Source organism: Paracoccidioides brasiliensis (assembly GCF_000150735.1).
Source record: "Paracoccidioides brasiliensis Pb18 unplaced genomic scaffold supercont2.1, whole genome shotgun sequence".
NCBI lineage: Eukaryota > Fungi > Ascomycota > Eurotiomycetes > Onygenales > Ajellomycetaceae > Paracoccidioides > Paracoccidioides brasiliensis.
In genome coordinates this window covers 2,245,569-2,268,714 of record NW_011371358.1, presented here as the reverse complement: position 1 = coordinate 2,268,714, position 23,146 = coordinate 2,245,569, and the positions used below count along the sequence as shown (strand labels likewise).

Sequence of the window (23,146 nt, the reverse complement as noted above, 5' to 3'; positions counted from 1 at the left end):
AGGGCTCCCACGCTTCCGAGGGCCAGAGGCTTGGGTTTTATTATAGCATTATATATTATTGTTATTGTTGTTGTTGTTGTTGTTGTTGTGTTGTGTTGTTGTGTTGTTGTCGTTGTTGTTGTCGTTGTTGTTGTCGTCGTTGTTGTTGTCGTTGTTGTTGTTGTTGTTGTTATTATTATTATATTATGATTATGATTATTTATTATGATTCTTATTATTCTTATGAATAGTTCCAGCATTCCTGCTTTCTCTCCCTCTTTGTTATTATTGCTTCTGGAGGTACAAGCAGCCGTTGAATCTTGTTCAACTACGCCCAAGCGCATTGCAGCTCAGCCCTGCGCCGAACCCTTCAGCCTCGACGGAGACAGTTTAAGAGAAGAGTTAAAATAAGAAAGTATGTGGGGAGGGAAGGGAAGGGAAGATCTAAGGCTTTAGTTGTTCTTTATCACCCCGCCTGGTTTTATTTATATCTCCTGGGTCTCGGTGAATGTGGCGATTTCCGTCATCATTGTTGGTCTCCAGATTCACACTGCCAGGTGTTCCATGTCTCGTTAACAAGCTTATTTGCTTGCTTGCCAACTTTGCATGCAACCTACCCATCATATCACAGACTGTCGCAGGTAGGTTATAACCTTGCAACCAAGGTTTTTTGACAAACCCCCGGCATTCCGGTTATACCCACATGTTTGACTATTCAATGATCAATGCAAATACGGCGCCGCCCGGCACCCAAACAAAGGATCTCAGATGTCAGGTTCTAGAACTAGCTAGAACGTGTGCGCAATTGACAAGGTCATTCCACTCTTGCTTTTTTCCAGCGGTTATCCGTAAGAAGCCACCAAGACTTTGCTTCATGGACATGGGTCCAAGGCCAGATCCATAAATGGGGCTGATGTTTCGCATTGACACATTCTTTTTGCCGGAGCTTCCTCTCTGTCTTCTCTCTACACCTCTCTCATCCCCTAGCCTCCAATTCTTTCAAAACAGATGGCAATTGAGATCTGGTGTTTATCGTCGTCATTAATTCAGAATATTGCTGGCTTTTTATCTCTGGTCAAGGCCGCACGAAGGATAATATTCTTTTCATATACTATTATCCCAGATCGCTTCCCCCCCCCCCCCCATGGGCTGTGAGAAGTTCAAGGCAGGAGACGTCTTGCCATTGTCCAGCCAGTGTAAATCCCCTTGGATCTGATTTCGTACTGTACGTCCGTCAGGAAAGATCTTGTACATCTGCGGACAATTCACCAGCATTTGGCCAGGAAGAATCCGCTGCGCACAGAGCCAGTTTCAGTTAAATAGAGCATGGAGTCCCCAGACCAAAATAAGATATGAAACGAATGGAGGGAAAAAAATAAAAGAAAGATTGGGTGAAAAAAGTATTTGGAAATGTATATATCTTTACAGGATTTCCGGTGTCCGTTTCAACACCGACCACACACACACACACACACACACACACACACACACACACAAAGGATCAATTCAAAATAGATTTTCTTGTCCTGCACTTCCATCTTCCTAATGGGCAGCGGGCGCCTCATCCTCATCCTCAAACCAATCCTCCTCGACGGGAGCAGCCTCGCCACTAGCCGCTTGGCCTTCCACCTCGACCTCCTGGGACTCGTATGCCTTCAGATCAGCGGCGATGTTGGCCTCCTCGGGGGACGGGGGGGGCTTGGGGATGCTGAATTTCTGGACGTGCGCATCGGCATCGGAGGGTTTGGTTGGTGGGGGCCTGTAGGCGCGCAGTTCGCGGAGGTACATATCTTGTATGAGATCGGCTGGGAGAGGCGGTAGAACGTAGAAAGAAGTTTTATGCTCGCGTCAGTTATCGGGAATGGTAAGTATGCCCGGATCTTTGCGTAGGCATATGATATGCTTCATTAAATGTGAGTGTATATATAGATACCTTGTCTGATGGGGGTAGCGATGAAGGTGCGACGAGCAACCCGAAGAGGTTGTCGGGCTGTTCGGGCCAGAAGAGAGCCCTGCAGTACGGTCAGTCACGGCCTTCATTATCCGGGGAGTTCCAATGGCTCCTACCGATGTTCTGAGGGTTTGAGACATCATCACAGTCGATATATAAAGACGGCAGGACGGTGGTTAGCGTGGTTGCGGCGGGAGCAGAGAAGGGGAGCAACATCAAAAACGATTGAACTTTGCCCATTATCCGGAATGGGGCCGTTGGTTGGTGGGAAGCACAACGGCTTGTCAGTGATGACTCAGCACTAAGTCATCTGTATCACGTGATCACATCGACCCTTTTGTTCAACTGCAACCTCGCGCAATCAAACCTCATCTTACAACCGTCTCCCCAACCCCGTCAACTCATCCCCATCTGAGTCTCTGGCCGTGAATACCTGTCTGCTTCAAACGTGTCCACATCGCAGCAGGGTTTGGATGTGTTTTGAGAAGCCTTAACCGATAGCTGGCACCGATAACGACGCCTCTTTCGTGCACATCTGACTCGTTTTCAACCTCAGCTTCGCGGGGACTTCAGCAGTCCGGTTTTGCCTTGACAACTCTGATTGGGGGGTGTCAAAAGCCTTCATTTCACGGTGTTGACCCTTTTGCGCCGGGGAGCTGGAGCACCATTCTGTGTGAAACTGTCGTAGTAGTTCGTGAAAGGTAAAGCTGAGATAGATTTGCTACCCTTTGGGTTTAGGTGGTGTTCTCATACAGCTGTTTGAGACGGCCCAAGAGTCATCCACAGTTCATTTCTAGCTCTGCCTACCTTGTAATATGTGATTTTCAGATGAGCGTTAAAAAGGATACTATAGTTGTGTGATGAAGCTAACATGATCGTACGAGATAGTGGACATTTCCTCCAGTCGTCAAGACGTGGGATATAACGCTTGCCACTCGTCCATTCCTTTCATTTCCTTAACTTCAGTCCCTCTGAGCAATCGAACCCTGTTACCCTACAGTCGCCAAACTGTATTCGCCATTGTTTATACGTGTGTATGCCTTGCAGCATAATCTTAAAGTTTCTTATAAGACTATCAAAAGGCGCCAGCGTGACCGATTGGGCGTCAAACAGGTTTCCACGGCAAAGAAAATGGCTGCTGTGGGGACCGGGTTACGAAGTGAATCTGGCATTCTCTGGAAAGAAAACCTTGCTGCTTACTTGGTGTGTCCCGAATGCAGGGAAACGCCTCCCAATCTTGTAACCCCGGATTCTCATGAAACCATCTGTGGAACCTGTGGACTCGTCTTGGCAGACCGAGAGATTGACCAACATTCTGAATGGCGCACCTTCTCGAACGATGATCAAAACAATGATGACCCTTCTCGTGTTGGAGATGCCGTGAATCCTCTCCTAAATGGTAACCAGCTTGAGACTCAAATTTCATATGGTGTTGGAGGTTCTCGAAGTCGGGATTTGCACCGTGCACAGAACAAAATGTCCAGTGAGAAGACTAATAAAACTTTACTGGCGGCGTACAAGGAAATTGGTGCACTCTGTGACGGGTTCAACATCCCGAAAAACGTTGCCGATACTGCCAAGTACTTGTTCAAAATTGTGGATGACGCAAAGGCATTCAAGGGGAAGTCGCAGGATGTGATCATTGCGGGCTGTATCTTCATTGCCTGTCGCCAGTGCAAAGTTCCTCGTACCTTCACGGAGATTTTTGCCGTGACACGGGTTACGAAGAAGGAAATCGGGCGGATCTATAAGGCTCTTGAAAAGTTTTTCACTGCCCAGAACCTGGAGCGAATCAATTCCGTGGTTTCCAGTGGCGGTAAGATTTCGCTCTCATACCATAACAAGATGACAAGAATTTTGCTCCATTTGAATTCACCCAGAACTAATCTAACGTGAAAAAATATTCAGGCGTTCCTGACCCCAACGAGACTTACACTGCCACAACCTCCACCAAGCCTAGCGACCTCTGCAACAGGTTTTGCAATCTGCTCGATCTTCCCTTCCAAGTTACCAACGTGTCTTCTGCGTTGGCTGACCGAGTTACATCCACTGGTGAGCTTGCCGGTCGGTCTCCATTATCTATCGTGGCAGCGTCGATCTACATGGCTTCCTTTTTGATGGGTCAGGGAAAATCTGCCAAGGAGATCTCCACCGTTGCGCATGTTAGCGATGGGACGATCCGGGGAGCCTACAAGCAAATCTATGCTGAGAGAGAGCGACTCATTGACCCCGCTTGGATCAAGGATGGTAAAGGTGACATGAAAAATCTTCCTCCCAGCTAGATCTATGATCGATACCGATTGATATTATTGGTTTGATTACGACCTCCCAGAATCTGGGTCGATACATGAGACAATATGGGAAAGAATGAAATAATCTCAGGAGCACATGATAATCAATATCTCAGCTCCGATCAGCGAAAAGGAAAAATAAAGAAGAAACAAGAAAGGAACCAAAATTTATCATATACGACCAAAAACAGTTGTTTGCTATTTGCTTTTCTATTTCTTTTTGTCCTTTTTTACCCTTTTTAAAAGCTGATTTGATATTTTGATGCTTCTCTTGGTTTTTTTCCCCCCTCACCACTCCGACAGCAGGTTGAAATGACTCAGTCGGCGTGCTCATGTTACCCAGATACATAAAGCCCAGAAACCTACCACCAGAGCCTCCCCTTCCCGGCCAAGCGGAGATTTGGTCGTCGTCGAAGTCCGCTCGCTGTCTATGGATAGACGGTGGTGACCGAACAAGGTGTGGGGCAAGGGCATATATTTTCAGTCTTCAAATTTGTTTTGACTACGGGCAAGAGGGCCAATATCGCTCCATGGGATAGTACTGTTTTGTTCACGTCATCAGGTTGGTCACGTCCCTTTTCTTTCAAAGCTGCTTTAAAGGACGATAATTGGCACAAGCCAGGAATCTGCACTAGTTTACTGTTGCATGGGAACATTTGGAAAACTTATTTGTATGCAAATTACTTGACGGTTGTATAATCATAGACACATAAACACAAAGGGGAAAACTATATAGGTACTATATAGGTATTAATAATTAATTGATTCTGCTCTGAAGCAGGATGATCTGATATTGTCTTTTGAAGTATGAAAACATGTAGCGATGGAGAGAAGTTGATGGATAGAAGAAGTGAGTAAAAGGAAATACGGCAAAAAGCTGTACGATATCCATCTACCTCAGAATTGAAGCATTTGCCATTCAACCCAGCTGCCCTCAGAAGAAATCTACGAAAAGTGGCTAAAAAAAAAATAAAAAGGACAAAATTAACAGTGGAATCAATCCTATATTGATTGGTATCTGATCTGTGATATTTAAGAAGAAGCGCTTGCTCCAAGTGTGTATAAAAATACAAACAAGAAGGGAAAAATCAGTTGAAAAAAGTGGAAGGAAGAGAGAAAATACCCCCCCCCCCCAAAAAAAAAGAAACGACGGGTAAACATATCCTAGCTGATAATATATATACATATATATATAATATAATCAAAATAAAACGTAAGTGGAAATGAAAACAAAAAAAAAAAGATACAAAAAGAAAAAGAAAGTAGTAGTGGAAATTGTGAAAATTGGGAGGAAACTCTGACGTTCTGCATTCTCGTATCCAGATATTGGAGAAGTGCAAATTAAAAACAGTGGAGATCAGAATGGGCTGTCATGGGATAGCGGGCAGGGAATAGGCAAGCTATCTTTTTTCACAGATAAAAAGATTAGGTGTCGGGAATGGGGGGGAAAAAAATGATGGAGAAAATGAATCGATGGCTCGAGTATACATAGGTATATGAAGGACATAGGAGAAGGATGTGCCGGGCGTGTAGGATGGGACGTGTAGGATGGGATGGCATGTGGGGTGAAAGAAAAAGGTACTATGCATGCATTCATGACAAGATATGAATGCGAGGTTGGCAATACTTCCTTTTGAAGTGAAGTAACACAGAGCATAGAGCACAAGGAAGAAGACATGAAGATGCAGTTCTCAAGAGGGGTATGAACTGGCTGGTTGTCTTTTCTTTTCTTTTCTTCACCTCTTTTTACCTCTGGTGGTATTTAGTATATACATTTTCATGTGATTTAAGAGGACGGGAAGAAAAAGTAAAGTTCTTTCTCAGATGCTGAGTCCTATGCTGGCATCAGTAAGGATCTTAGATACCCTGTCTATCCATCTCTGCGTCTCTGTCCAGTTCCCGGAATCGATAGCGTCACGTATGGCGGGGAAGATTGCAGCATCTTGGGCCGACCATGCCTGCGGTCCGAAGATGACATGTTTGAATTGTGTTCGGTTTGGGATCTATCAGTGATAAAATTAAAAAGGCGGAAAGATAAAAATGGTTAGCATAAAATTTTTGCTGTCATAAATTGTAGCTGAAACAAAAACGGAAATTGAAAGGGCAGCTAGGTACGAGAGAAGAAAAGGACTTACTCCGCCGTCATTTTCTAGGTCCAAAAGATGAGTTTCAAAGTAGGTCATGTGGCTATTATGGCTCATGCGTCTGATGGCCATGGCACTGCTTTCATAGCCGCCGGAAGACACAAGTGTTTCATTCCAGTTGTGTCCCCACCGACGGAACAAAGCGGCGTTTTCACGGAATACCTTTGCAGCATCATATAGCGGCTGCATGTTTACCACGTTTGGATCCGGGAAGGGTTTCTTAACGTCCTCATTGCCTCTATCAGGCGGTCGATGATGGCCGCGAGGGTGTAGGAAGGGAACATTTTTGGATTTGGAATACCTCTCCAGGTCGGAGACATATTTCGTGACAGCGGAGGAGTAGGTTTCCATCTCAAAGGGGAGGATCGGGCTATCTGAAAGTTCGAGGAGGAGCAAGGCCCAAATCTGGCCAAGAACCTTGTGGTATTGGAAATCCGGGTCGCCAACTGTGGCCATCCATTCGTAATTGTCGTAGCAGCTGTGGAAAGGGTAAGGGTCGCCAGTGAAGCCAATATCGATGCTCGACATGCCTGCAATATCTTGGAAGGCAACATAGTCACTTCCTGCGCCTAGTGCTTCGAGTTTGGACCCGTGTTTATCCCAGAGGGACCGCAGTGTTTCGTTCGTGACTGGATCTGAAGTACGTTTGAGGATCTGGAGGAGGATGCGCTCGAAGACAGGGGATGCGGCAGCGCGAAATTTGGTGCCTGACACTGCAACATCGACGTTAACATAGGCAAAGCCGTTGCGGCGGAGATTATCGATATCGTTTTCGACATGCTCGGTGGATCCGATCAGATTATAGTCCTCTCCATCCCAACTGGCGAACTCGATAGTCCGTAGTGGTCGCCAGCCATGGGCACGTAGCTTTCCGAACACCCTGGCCACTTCAAGAAGGACTGCACTTCCGCCTCCTGAATCCGCAGCCCCAAAGCACCAAGCATCTCGAGAGCTGCCAACAATAATCTTCTTTTCAGACTGTTCGATTCCAACTATTCTGCCGATTACATTGTATATCGGTTGGCGCTCCACTTCATCCTGGATATTCATAAGGTTGACCTTTGGCGATAATGGGTCGCCAGACCACCACTCCTCCCCAACTTCTGGGACTCCTCCCACCCATTCCTTGGGGACCTTCTTTCCATGACCCCGAAGCGCTTTCAACAACGGTTGAGCATCACGCCACGCAATGGGGATGCTAGGGATTTTAGGAAGCGCCTTACTGTCCTCCGGATGGAGTCTCTTTTTTTCATTAGGCCGAGACGCCCATCCAGGACTCAATACGTCACCGACTACCCAAGACGTCGTACTCACCCTTCCTCGCTGCACCCCATCACTAGGCATATATCGCCCCTTTGGCCACGTTGGGCCTTGGACGAACCCATCCTCGGCGGGGTCGGAATAAAGAATGCACCCAGCAGCTCCAGCCAATTCAGCAGCTCTTATTTTCATTGCACCGTCGCGCTGAGTGCCATAATATCGAACCAGGACAATTGAGCCGTTCAAATTCACACCCATATCAGAGAGCGCCTTGAAATCCGTCCGTGACCCGTAATTCGCATACACAAGATGGCCTGTAACATTACCGGATTTCGAATGTCCGTGGAACACGAGAGACTGCTCTTGCGAAGGGCTGCCGTATGCTTGTTCTTCGTCGATTTTGGCCTCCCATGCGAGCTCTGGTGGATCAACGATGGCGATCCTTCGTCCATTCTCTTTAGGATAGTTTAGGTATACGTCGAATCTCTCAATCGTAACGTCATCCATAAGCGAAGACTTGAATTTCTCTTCGATCCACTGTGCCAAAACATAATTCCCTTCGGTCCCAGCAACATGAGGGAATTTTGTCATAACCTGAAGATACTCAGCAATTAAGGACTCGTTAATATGGCTCTGGACGTATAGCCGTACCGACTCCGGCTCGTACATCTGGCCAATATTTAACCTGCGAGAGAAGCTGAAGACATCAGAAACCATAAGGGCGTATATAATCCCCGCGACAAACAACAATCCAACCAGTCTCAATATGATGATGCAATGTTGCTGGTTCATCCACGAGAACACTTTGAAATTGAACTTGGGTATATATTTCTGCAACGGTAGATGTATCGAGGACAGTGTCCTTTTGAAATACGTAAAGCGTTTCGAGAATGAAGACCGCGATGCCGATGCAGAGGATTCTTCTCCTGGATCTTCCACATCCATCTGCTCCAACTCCCGCCGTAGTTCCTCCGTCGATCCACGCGCAGAACTGCCCCCATTTGACGAAGGGAGGAAATCAAGACTTGATCGTGCCGACTCTACCGTTGGTGGCTGGTAGTTTCCCGGATATCTTAACTCCCGAGCCTGCCGGCCAGAGCCGTGGCTGAGGAGACCTTGTCTCTCGGCATCATCGCTGACTTCTTCGGGGCCGATGTGAGACTGGGAGGAGACAGGATGGGAGGAGGTGGCTTCTTCGTAGGAAGGGATGGGAAGGAATTCGTACTTTGATTTCTCGTCGCCCATTGCTGCTGCGGTGGAACGGTAGCAACTGAGAGGCCCCTGGATTCCCCTGAAGGATCAAGGGACGAGAGCTTTCAATCAAGGAGGTCTGGAGATGTGCGGTGGTATCATGACATTGTTCCCGTCATCGAGACCGCATGATACATGAGAACGTGGTCGAGCAGTCGTCGAGGCGAAGGAGAGTCCAGGCAGGTAAAGGAGATATGGCGAGACCCAAGCCCGCGTGTGTGTGTGTTGATAAGGTGAGATCTGGTAACGGGTTTACAATAGATGTCCATCTCCGATGGATGGCCTTGGAAGTTCCAAGGGGGATGATGAGTTGTCGTTGGTTTCGCCTTGGAGCCTCCGACAAGGCACTAGCGGAAAATTTACCAAGGGCCCAAGAAGCCACCAAACCAAGGCATGCGCCACTATTGCTGACTTGTGTCACTTTTGCTCCAAGGTTTGACCCAGCCCGTCATCCACAGATGCATCATCAAAATCAATCATCAATGTGCGTACTTATGAAAAGCATTGTCGGGTTACACTGCACCTGCTTGCCTCTTCTGCTGTATGTGTGACTGCTGCGTATCCCTTTATCTTACTCTCTCATGTAAGTTAAATGCGCCGCCAGTGAGGATGCCTCCAAGGACATGCGAACACATCCCATCCCTTCGAAGCAGTTCATCACCATACCATACTCCACAATCTGCTCTGTATGGATTCTTCTTTCTCAAGAATTCTGGATGATGTTTACCTACGTTGATAGGCCGATATCTTGATTTCGATAAGAAGCCCTCATCTTGAATCCCCACAGAGACGATGACACGATTGCAGCTAACTCAAATCAAGGGCATTTCCATTACCCAGGCACCTTTGCAGTCCTCACAATTGAAATTCAAGGGATGTCCCACTCTTCATGCTCCTTTTTAAGACAACAACACAACAACGACTGCGTCTTCTGATTATTCATCAATATACCCCAAGACAGACAGACAATCAGCCCTTCGCGAAATCATGACCGCCGAGCGCTCACTTTCTGATATGTATGGAAAGCTTCATGGTGAGGAAAGGCTTACCTTCTACTGCAGGTCCCTGCAATATGGACGTCAATTCCGTTGCCAGATCCGGGCACTGCAGCAATCCTCGGAACATCTGACTTCTGGATGTTTGTTACCAGTCTCACAAGCTCTTCCCCCCCCCCCCCCCCCCCTTCCCCTCCTCCCTCTCATTATCTGATGGTCCGAAAGAAAATTCCTGGTGATGTAATAGATTCTGCCTAATTGACTCCCATGTTGCCAATTGACCATCTTCTATATAGCCGGAATCGACGGCAAATCCCCCCATGGAACTCGTTGGGGCTTTTATTGGTGACATCGAGCCTAACCGGTCACGTTAGTCGTGACTGAGGAAGACGCCAATTCGATGATCGCTTCCTACGTAGCCCAGCGTCTAATTTATTGATATTTTGGGCACGGAGATCGTTTTGATTGTATGCGCTCCGTACTGTAAATGTACTTTATATTATGTATATGTGGTTGCCTGATCCAATTGAGCTACTAGCCACAAAGAAAGAAAAAGAAAGAAGAAAATGCATTCCCAGCGGAGCACGTATGCACGTATGCACGTATGCACGTGGTGAGATGAGCCGTCCTGCTTGAAGTTTTGTTTGGTACAAGGAAACTTCCCTCAGAAAAACGCAATCGGTATTGCGGATAGGTTTGATGAATGGGTGAATCGGCCGCTGAGCACAGAATTGCAGCCTTGTTGAAGGGTTTCCGTACATGACATCCCCGCGACGTAGAGCCACCGTACCAGAAACCTTCCCGATGAACAGGAACTCCGCCTGATACTGCAAGTTGGGGAGAGAGGGAAGGATCGGGAGATGGATCTGTCAGGCAGCGACAAGAAGCTTGAAATGGCAGCATGAGGAACAAGCGTGCAAGAATAAAAAATGTCGCTGCCTACTTACCCAGCCTACAAGATTAATATTTGTTGGCGTTTGAAGAGGGTGGGAGGGGGGGACAAATATACTTTCACTTTTCAGTTGCAACGAAGTTAATAACTACAACATCAACTGCTTAGTTACAAACTGCTTCAGCTAGTTAGACTTCGGAGAAATCCTCAAGTAGAAGGGAAAAGCAAATATAAAAGGAGGCCTTCTCTCCCCTGGTTCCTTGCTGTAAGATTGCCCGTTGCCATAGCCGTGATACCCGGAACCATTCCATCCATGGATGCAGGGCCAACAACGTGAGTGGCAGAACGTTTGCGGAAACCAGGTCGTCGGAACGCAAGCCGGCCGATGACGGCGACGATTGAGACTTCAACATTGAAATGTTGGGGTGGGGGTGGGTAAACGGAGAGTCCAGGGGGCCTCGGATGATCAGATAAGACAAGGAATGGAGTCTCTGAAAAAGTCTATTTTCTCGGAATCGCTTCGTGGAGGGTTTTTCTTCTTATCTGATTTTTGGCCTCAAACACTGCTGTTTGATTTGGTAGCAATGGGAGTAATTAATATCCATAGGTTCAAAAGATTTGGTAGTAATGGGAGTAACTAATATTCATAGGTTGAAACGGCTACAGTAGTCAACTAGCGTTTTGCACGAAGCCCATGTCAGCATCATGTCGAGATACCTTCTTCGTAGGCATGATATGTTTCCATGTGCCCAGCATCAATTGATGATTTGATATTTGGAATAAGCAAGCACACTCCAGCAGGTAGAACGAAACTAATGCTGCATCTGTGTCGGCGTGGCAGCAGTTTTTGCTTTCGTCGCCCTAGCACTAGTCACATAGTATGCGGTGGTGGTGCGATGTGGCTTGGTCTATTGTATCTCTGGATCATATCATCCGCTCCTGATGAGTAGGGCACAACGATGGTAGCTTGATGAGCGAGAAGAATGCAGGTTCAAATAAAAGGCCGTGAAGGGCAATCCACATCACAGCATGGAGAACTGAATGGGGCTGTCTGTTCTATCTGTTACGAACCAATATAGAGACATAATACACCACCCACGGTCCTCAACTGAGCCGTTCTCCTCCGTTGCAGACAACAACAATCTCTTCCTCACAAACTACCACTATTCCTCCTACGCTTCCTCTCTGTATAAATCGCTTGTTTAGGCTCCAGAAGGCAAAGTAGAGACAATAAATGCAAAGTTTTGCTCTAGGCAAAATAATAATAATAATAATAATAATAATAATAATGAGAAGAATAAGAAGAAGAAGAAGAAGAATAAGAAGTGGTAAAATTGGGTGGTATTGAACTCTTTTTTGTTTCCCCTTCAACCCAATCTGCCTGTTCCCCCCTATTCCCCTAGCATCCTGTTCCTCCCTCCTCCCTCCTCCTCCTCCCTCCTCCTCCCACCCGTGGTACGATTATTCTCGCTTTGGCCGCTTCAAGTAAACTTTCGTCCACCAGCCAACCAGCAACCAGCAACCAGCAACCAGCAACCAGCAACCAGCACCAGCACCAGCAACCAGCACCAGCAACTAGCAACCAGCAACCAGTGCTGAATACCTTCGGGGCATCCACAGAAATCGGAGCTACTTTTTTTTTTATTTTGGTTGACATCGACACAGCCTTTTCGCTCACCCATTCCGCCCTGAATACCCCTAGACACCATTCAACTACTACTACTACTATATTACCCTCAAGTCTCCCTCTCTGTTTCTTCCTTTGATACCATTTTATCTTCGCCCTCCTACCCAACAAAATCAAATCCTCCTTTTTTGCCTGCACCCCCATAATACAACAATCCGTATACAACAGAAATGTCCTCCCGCCCTCAGAACATCGGCATCAAGGCCATTGAGATCTATTTTCCGTCTCAGGTAAGTGCTGGAGACCCTCTGTCGTGGTTTTGTCGCCTAAAAGCATTCCACGCAAGCTAGAAACTACAGCATGGGGACTGACGATTGTGGTGTGGGAGGTACACAGTGCGTAGACCAAGCTGAACTCGAAAAATTCGATGGAGTCGGTCAGGGAAAATATACCATCGGCCTGGGACAGACCAAGATGAGCTTCTGTGACGACCGGGAAGGTATGAGAAACACCATATATATCTTTTTGCAGTTTTGAAATTTTTTGGTTTCGTTTCTTTTCCACCCTCCCATCCAACACTTGGTTCCCCTTGGCTTACAAGGTGCTGGACACTGCAGATATCTACTCCATGTCCCTAACGACCCTCTCCTCCCTCCTCCGCAAGTACTCAATCGACCCCAAGTCCATTGGCCGCCTCGAAGTTGGCACAGAGACCCTCCTCGACAAATCCAAATCCGTCAAGTCAGTCCTGATGCAACTCTTCGCTGAGTCCGGAAACACAAACGTCGAAGGCGTCGATACCGTCAATGCCTGCTACGGCGGCACAAATGCCGTCTTCAACTCAATCAACTGGCTCGAGTCGTCCGCCTGGGACGGCAGAGATGCCGTCGTCGTCACGGGTGATATCGCTCTGTATAAAAAGGGCGCTGCCCGTCCCACCGGTGGCGCGGGCTGCATCGCCATGCTCATTGGGCCCGATGCACCCATTGTTTTCGAACCCGGTCTCCGCGGCTCCCACATCACCCACGCATATGACTTCTACAAACCAGATCTCACCAGCGAATACCCATACGTCGACGGCCACTATTCCATCAGATGCTACACACAGGCCGTCGATTCGTGCTACAAGGCCTACAATGCCAGGGAGAAGGTCCTGAAAGCTCAATCCACGCACCAGCAGAATGGCCATGCTTTCAACAACAGCAACAGCAACAGCAACAGCGTAAATGGCAACGGGGCGGCACCTGCCACAGGGGACAACGATGACTCCAACACCCCCCTCGATCGCTTCGACCATGTCATCTTCCACGCCCCAACATGCAAGCTCGTCGCCAAGTCCTACGCACGCCTGCTATACAATGACTTCCTTGCCGATCCCGCCCACCCAGCCTTCGCTGAAGTCCCCGCCGAGCTCCGAGATCTGGACTACGAAGCGTCCCTTAGCGACAGGAACGTGGAGAAAGCGTTTATGGCCTTGACGAAGAAGCGGTTTGGCGAGCGCGTGCAGCCATCCATCGAAGTGCCGACGATGTGCGGGAACATGTACTGCGCGAGCGTCTATGGGGGTCTTGTGAGTCTCTTGGCGAATGCGACTTTCGATCCGGCGGAGAAGGTGAAGAGGGTTGGCATCTTTAGCTATGGTAGTGGGTTGGCGAGCTCGATGTTTAGTGTCAAGGTTGTTGGGGACGTGTCGACTATTGTGGAGAAGATTGATTTGAAGAAGAGGCTCGCGGCACGGAAGACTGTGGCGCCTGAGGTGTATAATCAGGTGAGATTGAGATTGTCCATCCTTCCCCGCCCCTGCATGAACATTTGCTGCTTACTCCCTCAACACAAACGCTTTTTTGAGTTGGAATGCTCACAAAAACACTCTGGTTTTAAACGATAGATGTGCCTTATGCGCGAACACGCTCATCTCAAGAAGGACTTTGTCCCAGCGGGGAACACGGACACCATCGTCTCTGGAACCTACTACCTGACCAAGGTGGATGACATGTTCCGACGCGAGTACGAGATCAAGGCATAGCCTGTTTTCTTAAAACCCAAGAGACGAGAGATGAGGTAAACATGAAATTGGTTGTAACAATAGATGGAATAGAGTGGCTAGGCTGAAATAATGAGAGTGAGCAGAAGGTAGCACCAGGGTTGGGGGAAGATTGACGTTGGGGGGGGGATTGGCGTGGGGACTGGACGAGGGACGTATATAGGTATATAGACCCGGGCTGGCCAAACCCTCCTAGCTAGGAGTTCGCATCATCCATTCACAATATCGCCCTTGAAGTGCATATTTCTTCATTTTGTTTTTCGTTTCTCCATTGGATTCCCCGTTTGTTGAAATTCGCGAAAGGTTTCTGAGGTTTTTCTTTTTCTTTTTCTTTTTTTTTTTTTTGTTATTCTCTTCTAGATGGGAGTCGGCGGCATAGAGGAACATTCCATACCAACTTGGAGCGGAGGGAAGCGGCAGAAGATGATAAGCAAAAGCCGCGCATGTTGATTACGGTTTATTATTTTTATTAATAGTCCTTTGAATAACTATACAGTGCCTCTGCTGAAATATTTGGCAACCTTGTCACTCACCCAGTTAGTGAGAGAAGAATATCAAGTATCAGATATTTCAATCTATATGCATTTGAGAGTTATACCAAATTATTATATATAAAACGATGTATATAGTGGTTACGGCCCCCGATCCGGCTAGCGTCAATTGCCTTCCTCGCCGCTTTTAACGCATATAAATACCGCCGAACCTCCCTCCGCTGTTCAGGTTCTTCGCTCGAACGGTAGCTAGCGAATAGACAGCGTGTCAATCAGCTGCTTTGTGAATGCTGCTCACCGGGAGTGTCTCAATGCTAGCCGAAATCATCGACTTGTCCCCCCACCAATCGTCTTGCAAGACCTCATCCATATTCGCTCTCTGTGCAGGGTCAAGATTGAGCACCCTAGATAACATTCTCTTTGTTTCAGCATCAAGGTTCGGGAAAAGTCTTGCTGCTCCCAATGCTTCAAAGACTTGCTTGAATCTCCACCTTCCTCTACTAGTTGCGACAGTCCCATCAACAGACCCTCCCACACCTCATGATTGATTTGCGTCAGGAGTCCTTGCGGAAGTGGACCAACGAACACGAGCGTTCTAGTCAAAACGGCCTATCCTGGCGTGAAACCTGATTCCCTTAGCTCCTGGAAATCCACGTGCAGAATCTCCAACCCCGTGATTGTATAGAGGCAATAGGATAGTGGTGATAAGCAAATGTTCTTCTGCTGCAACCGAGTCAACTCCCCACAAGAGCACACCCGACTTTTTATGGATTCCCTTCCCCGTTTGCGCTTCTGGGCTACGCCACGTGGGGTTTCCTATTCTCTGTGCACCGGGGAGCCGGAGAAACTGACTGTCTTTCACCTTCAAACCGTAGTCTAGATCAGCCAAGGCCATTCTGTCTATGCTGACCCGGCCCTGTTAGTCAAGGCTCCAGTTGGCCATGACATTGTCAGGCTTCAACATCTAGTACTCGATCGACAAAAAGAGCTTTAGACAGTCAAATTTCATGGCGGCCTGCCTACATGTATCCAGTTCCTTGCGTGCAACTTCTTGAGTGCTTTCCCAGCTTCCCACAGAATCTGTTTTCTTGCAGCAAGGGGAAAATTCGGGTTATCCTTCACCAAAGAAAGCAGGTCGTTCCTGAAGTATTCGTAAACGAGGGTGTGCTCCTCTTTGTTGTAGTCAATGTGCATTGGCAGGCGATGAGTATCTGCAAACTCGATTTTGAGCTGTAAAGACTGCTTAAATACATCTGGGGTTAAGCGTTTCACGACATAGGATTTATTTTCGCACCTGGCATCAGGGTAAATGAGCAAGAAGTTTTATGAGGCGTGATGACACTGGAATGAGATTTTAGGTCTTTACCGTGCGAGGTAGACGTCAAAAGCTCGATTCTTTGGATGAGAATGGAGAACCTGCTCACACTTATATGCGCGACCAGAGCAATCAAAAAGCATGCATCGAATACCTTCTTGCCCTTGGAATGCACCACGCCATAGAAAAGGCTGGGAAGTAGTTATCGATGAAGGATTACAAAGGATTTTTAAGGCACAAAACAAAAACTCTGAATTGTCCACATTCGAAAGGCGCACTTTGCTCCTTGAACTTGGTTCCACCAACGCAGCGCAGCCCGGGGGGCGCCAATGGATTTGTTATGATTGATTGATTACTTCATACACCGACCCAGCCGCCTCGAAGGCCGCTATGCGGGAATAAGCTAGTCCTAATCCGTCCAACGCCCGCAAAACTTAAAAGAAATCACTAATTACAAGATTTTGATTAAATCACTGCACAGGTGGTGGCAGCCACCTGTGTGGTGCCGAAGAAGAATTGGGTGAATAGATATAAGGAAATAACGTAAGAAAAGACATTGGTTGTCAGTGAATAGATATAAGGAAATAACATAAGAAAAGACATTGGTTGTCAGTTGGATTTTGCTTTGCAGCTGTCATATCCTTCTTACCTTGCCCACACATATTGCTGCAGCGCGAGCTATTGAGTGCCTGGAAACAATTAAGAACTCATTGCTTGACAGTTTGGTCCTGTAAACTCCCAAATTGCCCAAGAAGTTTGGTTTTGAGCATAAAATTGGCGGCTCGAGCCGCCATATCTGGATCTGAGAGCATTTTCCGAAGGTCTGTAGTTCTTTCCCCTACCCAGAGGTCCCTCCGGAGACTTATGTGCTTGATACAGTTAAGCAGTACATGTGCCACTGTCTGATTTCCTCTGCCGCATTCGCATGTTCCATCCTCAACTCCTGGGGCCTTTCTTCTGCACAGGAAATGGCGTAGTCCCAATGGATTTGTTAGTTACAATCCTTGATTAGTCAGTTTCAATTGTGCTGTATCCTCTGTATTTAGCCTCGCACGCTCTTTTAAATCGATAAATATCGTTGCTTTTTGTTCAATCCGACCTGCCCGCCTATTCACTACAGGATCAAGAACGGAGAACCTCTGAGAGTTTCGGTTTGGGTTAGCGCCTTGGCATATATATATGTTGAAGCTGCTAGCGAGAGCTAAGGCTCATCTCATCCCGCCCGTCCCGCGAGCCTCTCCTTGGTCCAAACGTTTTCTGCAGCGTCTACCAATAATCGGACGGCGAATCGAGTTTCTGCCCCAGATATGGCGAAAAGTTAACCTCCGTCAGAGCGTAACTAGCAACTAGGCTGCAAGAGTTGCCAAGTCATGCGGTAAAAAAAAGCAAATACATTGCCTCGATGATAGCATATTTCCACACAACTCTTCAAAATCAGGCGTCCTTTTTAAGGATTATGGGTTCGCTAAGTTTCATACCGCTGTCATCAACAGCGAATTAGCTCATGAATCCGATGCGCCGGTCGCTCAAAAATAAAGGGAGGTTAGTTGCTGGCCTAGTTCGGGAGTAGCTCCTATTGGTGTTCCAGACACCCGGGTCAAATCAATCACCAACCATGACGTTGCTTCGATTTTGATAATTTGGCGGTAAGCTTGATACTTGTGAATGCTAAGAGGTGCGTCAGGCCGTCTGTGGAGAGGCGACGGTCATTTCTCGCATTGTCAAGTTGGGAATAGCCTATTGACCGGCCCATTCGCTGACTCTAGGCCACACACCTTGCCGAGGACCGTAAGATAATCTCACATGAACCGTATTCCCTTTGGCAGGGAGTAATTGGATGTGTCAATGAATAGTAATCTGTGGTCGTCTCTATATATATGAGCTGAGCATCAGTCTTTGACCAGAAATGAAAATGAAGCAGAGAAAAGATAATATCTCTGAACTCTGCGGATTATGTGCTGCGATAGTTATTCTAGTGGGATTGTGCTGTACTTTCTTGATTGCTGCTGCCAGAGGCTCCGCCAGTTCGGTTCTCAGTTTCTCAAGAATGGCAATGGGGCTTGCCTTACGGGCTGGATGATCTGCGGGTAGACGGGCGAGTATTCGGGCTGGCTTAACTGCTTTAGAATGGCTTGTGTGAGCTCTCCAACCAAGAGCAACAGCATAAGAGTACTGAGTCACTTTGAGCTTTGCCATTGAGAGATTCTTGGGATTTTCTGCCTCGTTTGGCTATCACTGAGCCATCTTGAAGACAAGCTATCATTGCATCGTACGAGACTTCACACCGGAAGCTCCCAGGCATCCTTGCGCCAGAATCTTGAAATGTCTCTGAATTATTCCATTCTTCACCGTCGGCCGGGCTGGGTAGAGAGGGTCATTTGTAGCATGAGGGCCGAAGCAATTGGTGCAGCGGTCGGGGAATCCACAGACCTCATTCTCCTCTTTGTGACATGTCAGGTGTCTTTCCGGGTGGTCTTCAGTGCTGCACCTTCTGCAGCGGAGGCTGTGGTTGCAGTATCTCTCTGGGTAGAAGCCCCAGCATCTACTACATTGTAGGATCTGGGTCTTGGGTGGCTTAATGATAATTGGTCTACGGTGACCGTAGATTTCCACCATCTTTGGAAGATTAGTCACTGCTTCAGACGTGAAGGCTAGAACTAGAGCATTTGAGGGTTTTCCCGGTTGGGCTCTGGCCTAACGACTCCGTTGTGGGGGAGTAATTTAAGAACTTGATCTGATTTTTTTTTTTCTTTTTTTTCTTTTTCTTTCTCTCTCTCCAAGAGTGTCCTGGTGGCACTGGGGCATTCGCCTCTACCTTTCTTGCCAACGACTTCTCTCGCAATATCGCTCATTCCCCCGCTTTGAAATTCGACGCGTTCTCTTTACCGCATGTTGAGGGGGACGGATGTTACTACCTGCATTCCTCCGTCTCTGGGATGACCAATGAATAACCGCCCTTTGAAGATCCGAACTTGTAGAAGTACACGCCAAGTTCTATCGCAACACATCCCTCTCTGTCCGGTCGAGACTTGGAAGCACGAACGCACATCCTGAAACAGTTTCAATAGGTGTGTCTGTGTCCATGGGGGATGATTTCTGGCGCGACGAGCGACTACTGACAGGGTAGAGCCACAGAGGACATGGGAATGGATTATTGCCATGGACGGATCTTGAATGATGATATACGCCATCTGCCATAACTAGTTATGCACAAAAGATGACTCACCGCTAGACCAGTTAGTTATACATAGGGCAAAGATGAAACATGTTTTAAAAGGACCTCTTGACGGGGGTAGTGGCCAATTGAAGGGCTCCACGCGCTGGAAGAGCGCTTGACGTGCACACAGACGGTCGAGTCGCGTCAGGTTGAGCTAGGTTAGTGCACGCATACGAGCGAGCAGAGAAATGGTTTCAAGTTTCAAGTTTCATCACGCTCTGATGAACGTTGCTCCTTCAGGTCGGCCTTCGCCCAAGCCAGAACAGGCAGAGTAGGGCTAGGGTTGGGATGAATCACGCGTTTTAGTACATGGAGGAAGAGAGTTGCTGCTGACCAATCACCCCCTTCAAGGCCCAGCAACCGCGCAGACCCCAAACTTCCAACATCCCCAACCTGATCAAACAGGTCTCCAGTGAGCAATACACCACTCACGTTGCCTGCCGCTGGCTCTTGTCGCTGTGCGTGTTCTGACGTCTCGTTGCTACCTTTTGTCGCTGTGACTTGCAGCAGCACCGGTCAACCACGGCTTCTGACTGGGAAGTCCCACGTTCACCAAGGCGCCAACTGCTACAGGTTGAAGGAACTTCTGTACCAGCATTTACCACCAATAGGAGACGCGGCCCACCATCACTTTTGCCCTCTGGATGGAAAAGAGAAATTAGCACACCGTGCCAGACATTGCCAGACAAATGTCAGAGTTGCAAAGTGTTTCTCACTTTCTGCGCTCATTTTCTACGTCTGATTACCCATGTTCCAGTTTGCCGCCAGCCGACTCTCCGGCGCCTGGAGATTTGCAGTTAACCGTACACAAATACTTATCTCTGGTACGGTCTCATCAGACGCTGTACCTGAAAATAGCATCATCAATAAACACTGAAGCTGCCAAATATTACACGGTCCTCAATAATGATTTCACCGTTATGCAGCTCATAATAACCATGCGCGTATCTGAGACGCATCGAAGCTTGCTTTCCAAGCCACCTTAACCCCGTACCGCCCTTTAATAGCTAACCAGTCCCTTTTCGCGTCAGGATCATACCCGCGTGAGCTTTAACGATGATCGGAGGCTAAGAAAAAGAAAAAGAACAGTTGTCAATCCTCAAACACCTGCTCCTTAGCTTAGGCGCGCTACCTGCTTATTTTTAACTGTTTTATTTAGATCATGTTTCATGTTCATCCATCTATCACTGCCTCTGCGCGATATGGTGGATGGCCACACTTCTTCGTCGCGGCACGTCTGTCGGAGAAGATTTAATACCCAGCCCAATCCACTTGTTTTTCTTCCAGAAATATTCAAACATTCATTCAGACATTCAATCAACAGTTAGTCAAGCAGTGAAGCAAGTCTTCCACTTGGTCTCGATTATCTAGTTCTCCTCTCTTACTTTTTTTACTGGCTTTCCACCTTTCCCATTTTACACCTTACCTCATCTAATTTCTCAAATTAATTATATCCCCACTTCAAAATTTGAGCTTCTTACAACGAATCTTCGTCGTTGTTTCGTCTTTGCTGGCATACACCACATCTTACACTTTCTTTCCTTCGTGTGGGAGTCAAGGGACTCTTTTTTTCAATAGTTTTGTCATCATTTGGTATGTTCTGAGGATATTCCTCCCGGTCTCGTGACCTCTAATTACCTCTTCCTTTGGCACGCTGTCCCTGACACAATGACGCAGCAACAATGTCATTGGAATTATATCACTACAGGCCTTCAACACCCCCTTCCATGCCGGCTTCTGGGTATCTTACCGTCAGCCGTAATAACCATAATTATATTCATGCCCGCGCGGACTCGAGTTCCTCTAACAACTCGACTCCGGAGTCTGGCATCAGCAACCTCACCACCCCGAACCGGTCCCCTGTCCTCCGCCAGCATGGGCCTGCTCTACTTCCTAGAATCAGACCACAGGATCTTACGGTTGAGCCTGTGTCCTGCAGTGGACCTATCCGAGCCCGCAAGACCTCGCTCAATGTCCGCAAACCCCCCGGATTCGTTCCCTACCCGGCCAATCGATCCCAAGCGCGATTATTTCTGGCCTCGTTAATTGACTGTTCCACGGTTTCACCAATCTCCGCTTCTTCCGTGGTTGGCAATAGGGGCCCCTCGACCCTTTCATCACCAGTTACCCTAACCCCGTCTCATTCGAGAAGGCTTTCAGGCCGTAGCCATTCTCGTTCGACTTCCACCAGCAGCATCGACGAGTCAATTTGGGGCCGCTACGCATATCCAACCTACAGAAATGTTCCGAGATATGTGTCTCAGTATAGCCCTACGGCCCCGGTTTCAGCAACATCTCATCTCTCCATGTCTTATCCACCCTTTAATGAACAGGCTGCACCTCAACTGGAGCCTTCCCCGCTCCCACTGCCTTCATACCCCTATCTCGAAAGCCCTGTGACATCTGTGTCTTCACTTCTCCCTGCCCCAGCTCTCATTAGTACTTCCCCTTACTCGGACTCAGGCGACCTGGAACTTTCCACCACTCTCCTCAAATATTTGACAGAACCCACCCAAGCCATCAACTTAGTGAGCAAAGTCCGTGTCCCTCTAGGTCGTGGCCAACAACAGCATTTCTGGTGGGACATCCGAAACCTGAGAAACTGGACCAGTTTCTCCCTCTCCACCATCCATTCCATCCCAAATCTAACGGAACTCCTCACCACCCAAGTCTCCCAAGACACTCACCCCCTCTCCACCGTCTCTCCTTCTCGCCTCTTCCCAAGTTCCGAAGGTTCGCTCTCTGAACTAATCCGCGACATCTACGCACCACGCGTCAACGCGGCCCTCCAAACCTCCCTTGGCAAAGATTTTTGCCTTCACCTCAAACCAACCCCCGAGGCCTTTCTAACAGGTAACCGCAGCAAAAGTGGCCCCCACTTCATTGCCAACTACAACACGGATACAGCGCAGACGTCCTCGGGCGCCAAACGCGGGCGCCTCGTAGGCCTTGTCAAAAGCTTCGACTGCTGGAACAGCGGCATGCGCAACCAACAACCGCACAAGCGCGTCGAGTACCTGAACGGCCTCGCGCATCTCCAACGTTGCATGCGCGATCACTCCTGCCGCTACGGCTTCATCATGACCGAGATCGAACTCGTCTGCGTCCGCGCTGGATGCGACGAGGGCGATAATGTACCCTATTTCGGCTACCTGGAAGTAGCCGCACCGATCCCGACGAATCTCTCATCGGAAACTTACTCTCCACCCTCACCACACAATCTTAATACAAACATGGACCGTTCCCACTCCGCAACTTCAACTCAATCATCCAGCCACTCTCCCTCTCCCTCCCCTCCTCCCCTTTCATCCTCCCACTCCCGCTCAACCTCACCTTCATCGCCGTCTCATAAAACCCCCCTCACTGCAACCCTAGCCCTCTACTTCCTCCTTTTCCTGTCCAAATCCGAACCCCTCCCCACACAACCCTCCTGGTACCTAAATGTTGGCGGATCCGGCGTTCTACCACGCCAGCATGTCCTTCCCGAGGGAAAGGATAAATGGATCCCCGACCCCCAGACGGGCGAGAAAAGAGATGCGAAGAGGGTGCGTGGGTGGGTGTGGCCGCAGGATCCGTGGCATCGGAGAGAAGGGGGCGGGGCGAGCCGTGTGAAGGCGCAGGCGCACGCACAAGCTCAGTTGCAGTTGCGGATTCAGAATGCAGAGCCAGCAGGATCAGGTTGCTTGGGC

The 23,146-nt window shown here is 48.2% G+C and overlaps 9 protein-coding genes across 9 annotated transcripts in view; 3 read left to right on the top strand and 6 right to left on the bottom strand.

Moving 5' to 3' along the window:
- Window positions 1-1,521: 1,521 nt before the first annotated feature.
- On the bottom strand, window positions 1,522-2,070 carry PADG_00688 (uncharacterized protein; the record flags this gene model as incomplete). The annotated part of the gene is made up of 3 exons (XM_010757630.1): window positions 1,522-1,784; window positions 1,913-1,991; window positions 2,047-2,070. The coding sequence occupies 3 exons, from the start codon at window positions 2,068-2,070 to the stop codon at window positions 1,522-1,524; spliced, it is 366 nt and encodes a 121-aa protein (XP_010755932.1).
- Window positions 2,071-3,061: 991 nt separating this feature from the next.
- On the top strand, window positions 3,062-4,212 carry PADG_00687 (transcription factor TFIIB; the record flags this gene model as incomplete). Its single annotated transcript, XM_010758156.1, has 2 exons — window positions 3,062-3,746; window positions 3,839-4,212. 2 exons carry the CDS (start codon window positions 3,062-3,064, stop codon window positions 4,210-4,212), a joined length of 1,059 nt encoding a protein of 352 aa, XP_010756458.1.
- Window positions 4,213-6,041: 1,829 nt separating this feature from the next.
- PADG_00686 (uncharacterized protein) lies at window positions 6,042-8,870 on the bottom strand (the record flags this gene model as incomplete). Its single annotated transcript, XM_010758155.1, has 2 exons — window positions 6,042-6,224; window positions 6,357-8,870. 2 exons carry the CDS (start codon window positions 8,868-8,870, stop codon window positions 6,042-6,044), a joined length of 2,697 nt encoding a protein of 898 aa, XP_010756457.1.
- A 3,750-nt stretch (window positions 8,871-12,620) lies between these two features.
- PADG_00685 (hydroxymethylglutaryl-CoA synthase) lies at window positions 12,621-14,416 on the top strand (the record flags this gene model as incomplete). The annotated part of the gene is made up of 4 exons (XM_010757629.1): window positions 12,621-12,680; window positions 12,787-12,889; window positions 13,008-14,158; window positions 14,279-14,416. The coding sequence occupies 4 exons, from the start codon at window positions 12,621-12,623 to the stop codon at window positions 14,414-14,416; spliced, it is 1,452 nt and encodes a 483-aa protein (XP_010755931.1).
- Window positions 14,417-15,520: 1,104 nt separating this feature from the next.
- On the bottom strand, window positions 15,521-15,820 carry PADG_11136 (uncharacterized protein; the record flags this gene model as incomplete). The annotated part of the gene is made up of 1 exon (XM_010758431.1): window positions 15,521-15,820. The coding sequence occupies one exon, from the start codon at window positions 15,818-15,820 to the stop codon at window positions 15,521-15,523; it is 300 nt and encodes a 99-aa protein (XP_010756733.1).
- A 110-nt stretch (window positions 15,821-15,930) lies between these two features.
- Window positions 15,931-16,383, bottom strand: PADG_11135 (uncharacterized protein; the record flags this gene model as incomplete). Its single annotated transcript, XM_010758430.1, has 2 exons — window positions 15,931-16,219; window positions 16,292-16,383. 2 exons carry the CDS (start codon window positions 16,381-16,383, stop codon window positions 15,931-15,933), a joined length of 381 nt encoding a protein of 126 aa, XP_010756732.1.
- Window positions 16,384-17,846: 1,463 nt separating this feature from the next.
- On the bottom strand, window positions 17,847-18,436 carry PADG_11134 (uncharacterized protein; the record flags this gene model as incomplete). Its single annotated transcript, XM_010758429.1, has 2 exons — window positions 17,847-17,977; window positions 18,184-18,436. 2 exons carry the CDS (start codon window positions 18,434-18,436, stop codon window positions 17,847-17,849), a joined length of 384 nt encoding a protein of 127 aa, XP_010756731.1.
- A 1,222-nt stretch (window positions 18,437-19,658) lies between these two features.
- On the bottom strand, window positions 19,659-20,186 carry PADG_11133 (uncharacterized protein; the record flags this gene model as incomplete). The annotated part of the gene is made up of 3 exons (XM_010758428.1): window positions 19,659-19,850; window positions 19,943-20,097; window positions 20,174-20,186. The coding sequence occupies 3 exons, from the start codon at window positions 20,184-20,186 to the stop codon at window positions 19,659-19,661; spliced, it is 360 nt and encodes a 119-aa protein (XP_010756730.1).
- Window positions 20,187-21,139: 953 nt separating this feature from the next.
- The window catches only part of PADG_00683 (uncharacterized protein), a gene marked incomplete at both ends in the record, with an annotated part of 2,580 nt that continues 573 nt past the window's right edge, over window positions 21,140-23,146 (top strand). The window contains one exon of the mRNA XM_010757628.1: window positions 21,140-23,135. Within this exon, the coding sequence (XP_010755930.1) occupies window positions 21,140-23,135 (1,996 nt within the window). The remainder of the gene's footprint in view (window positions 23,136-23,146) is intronic.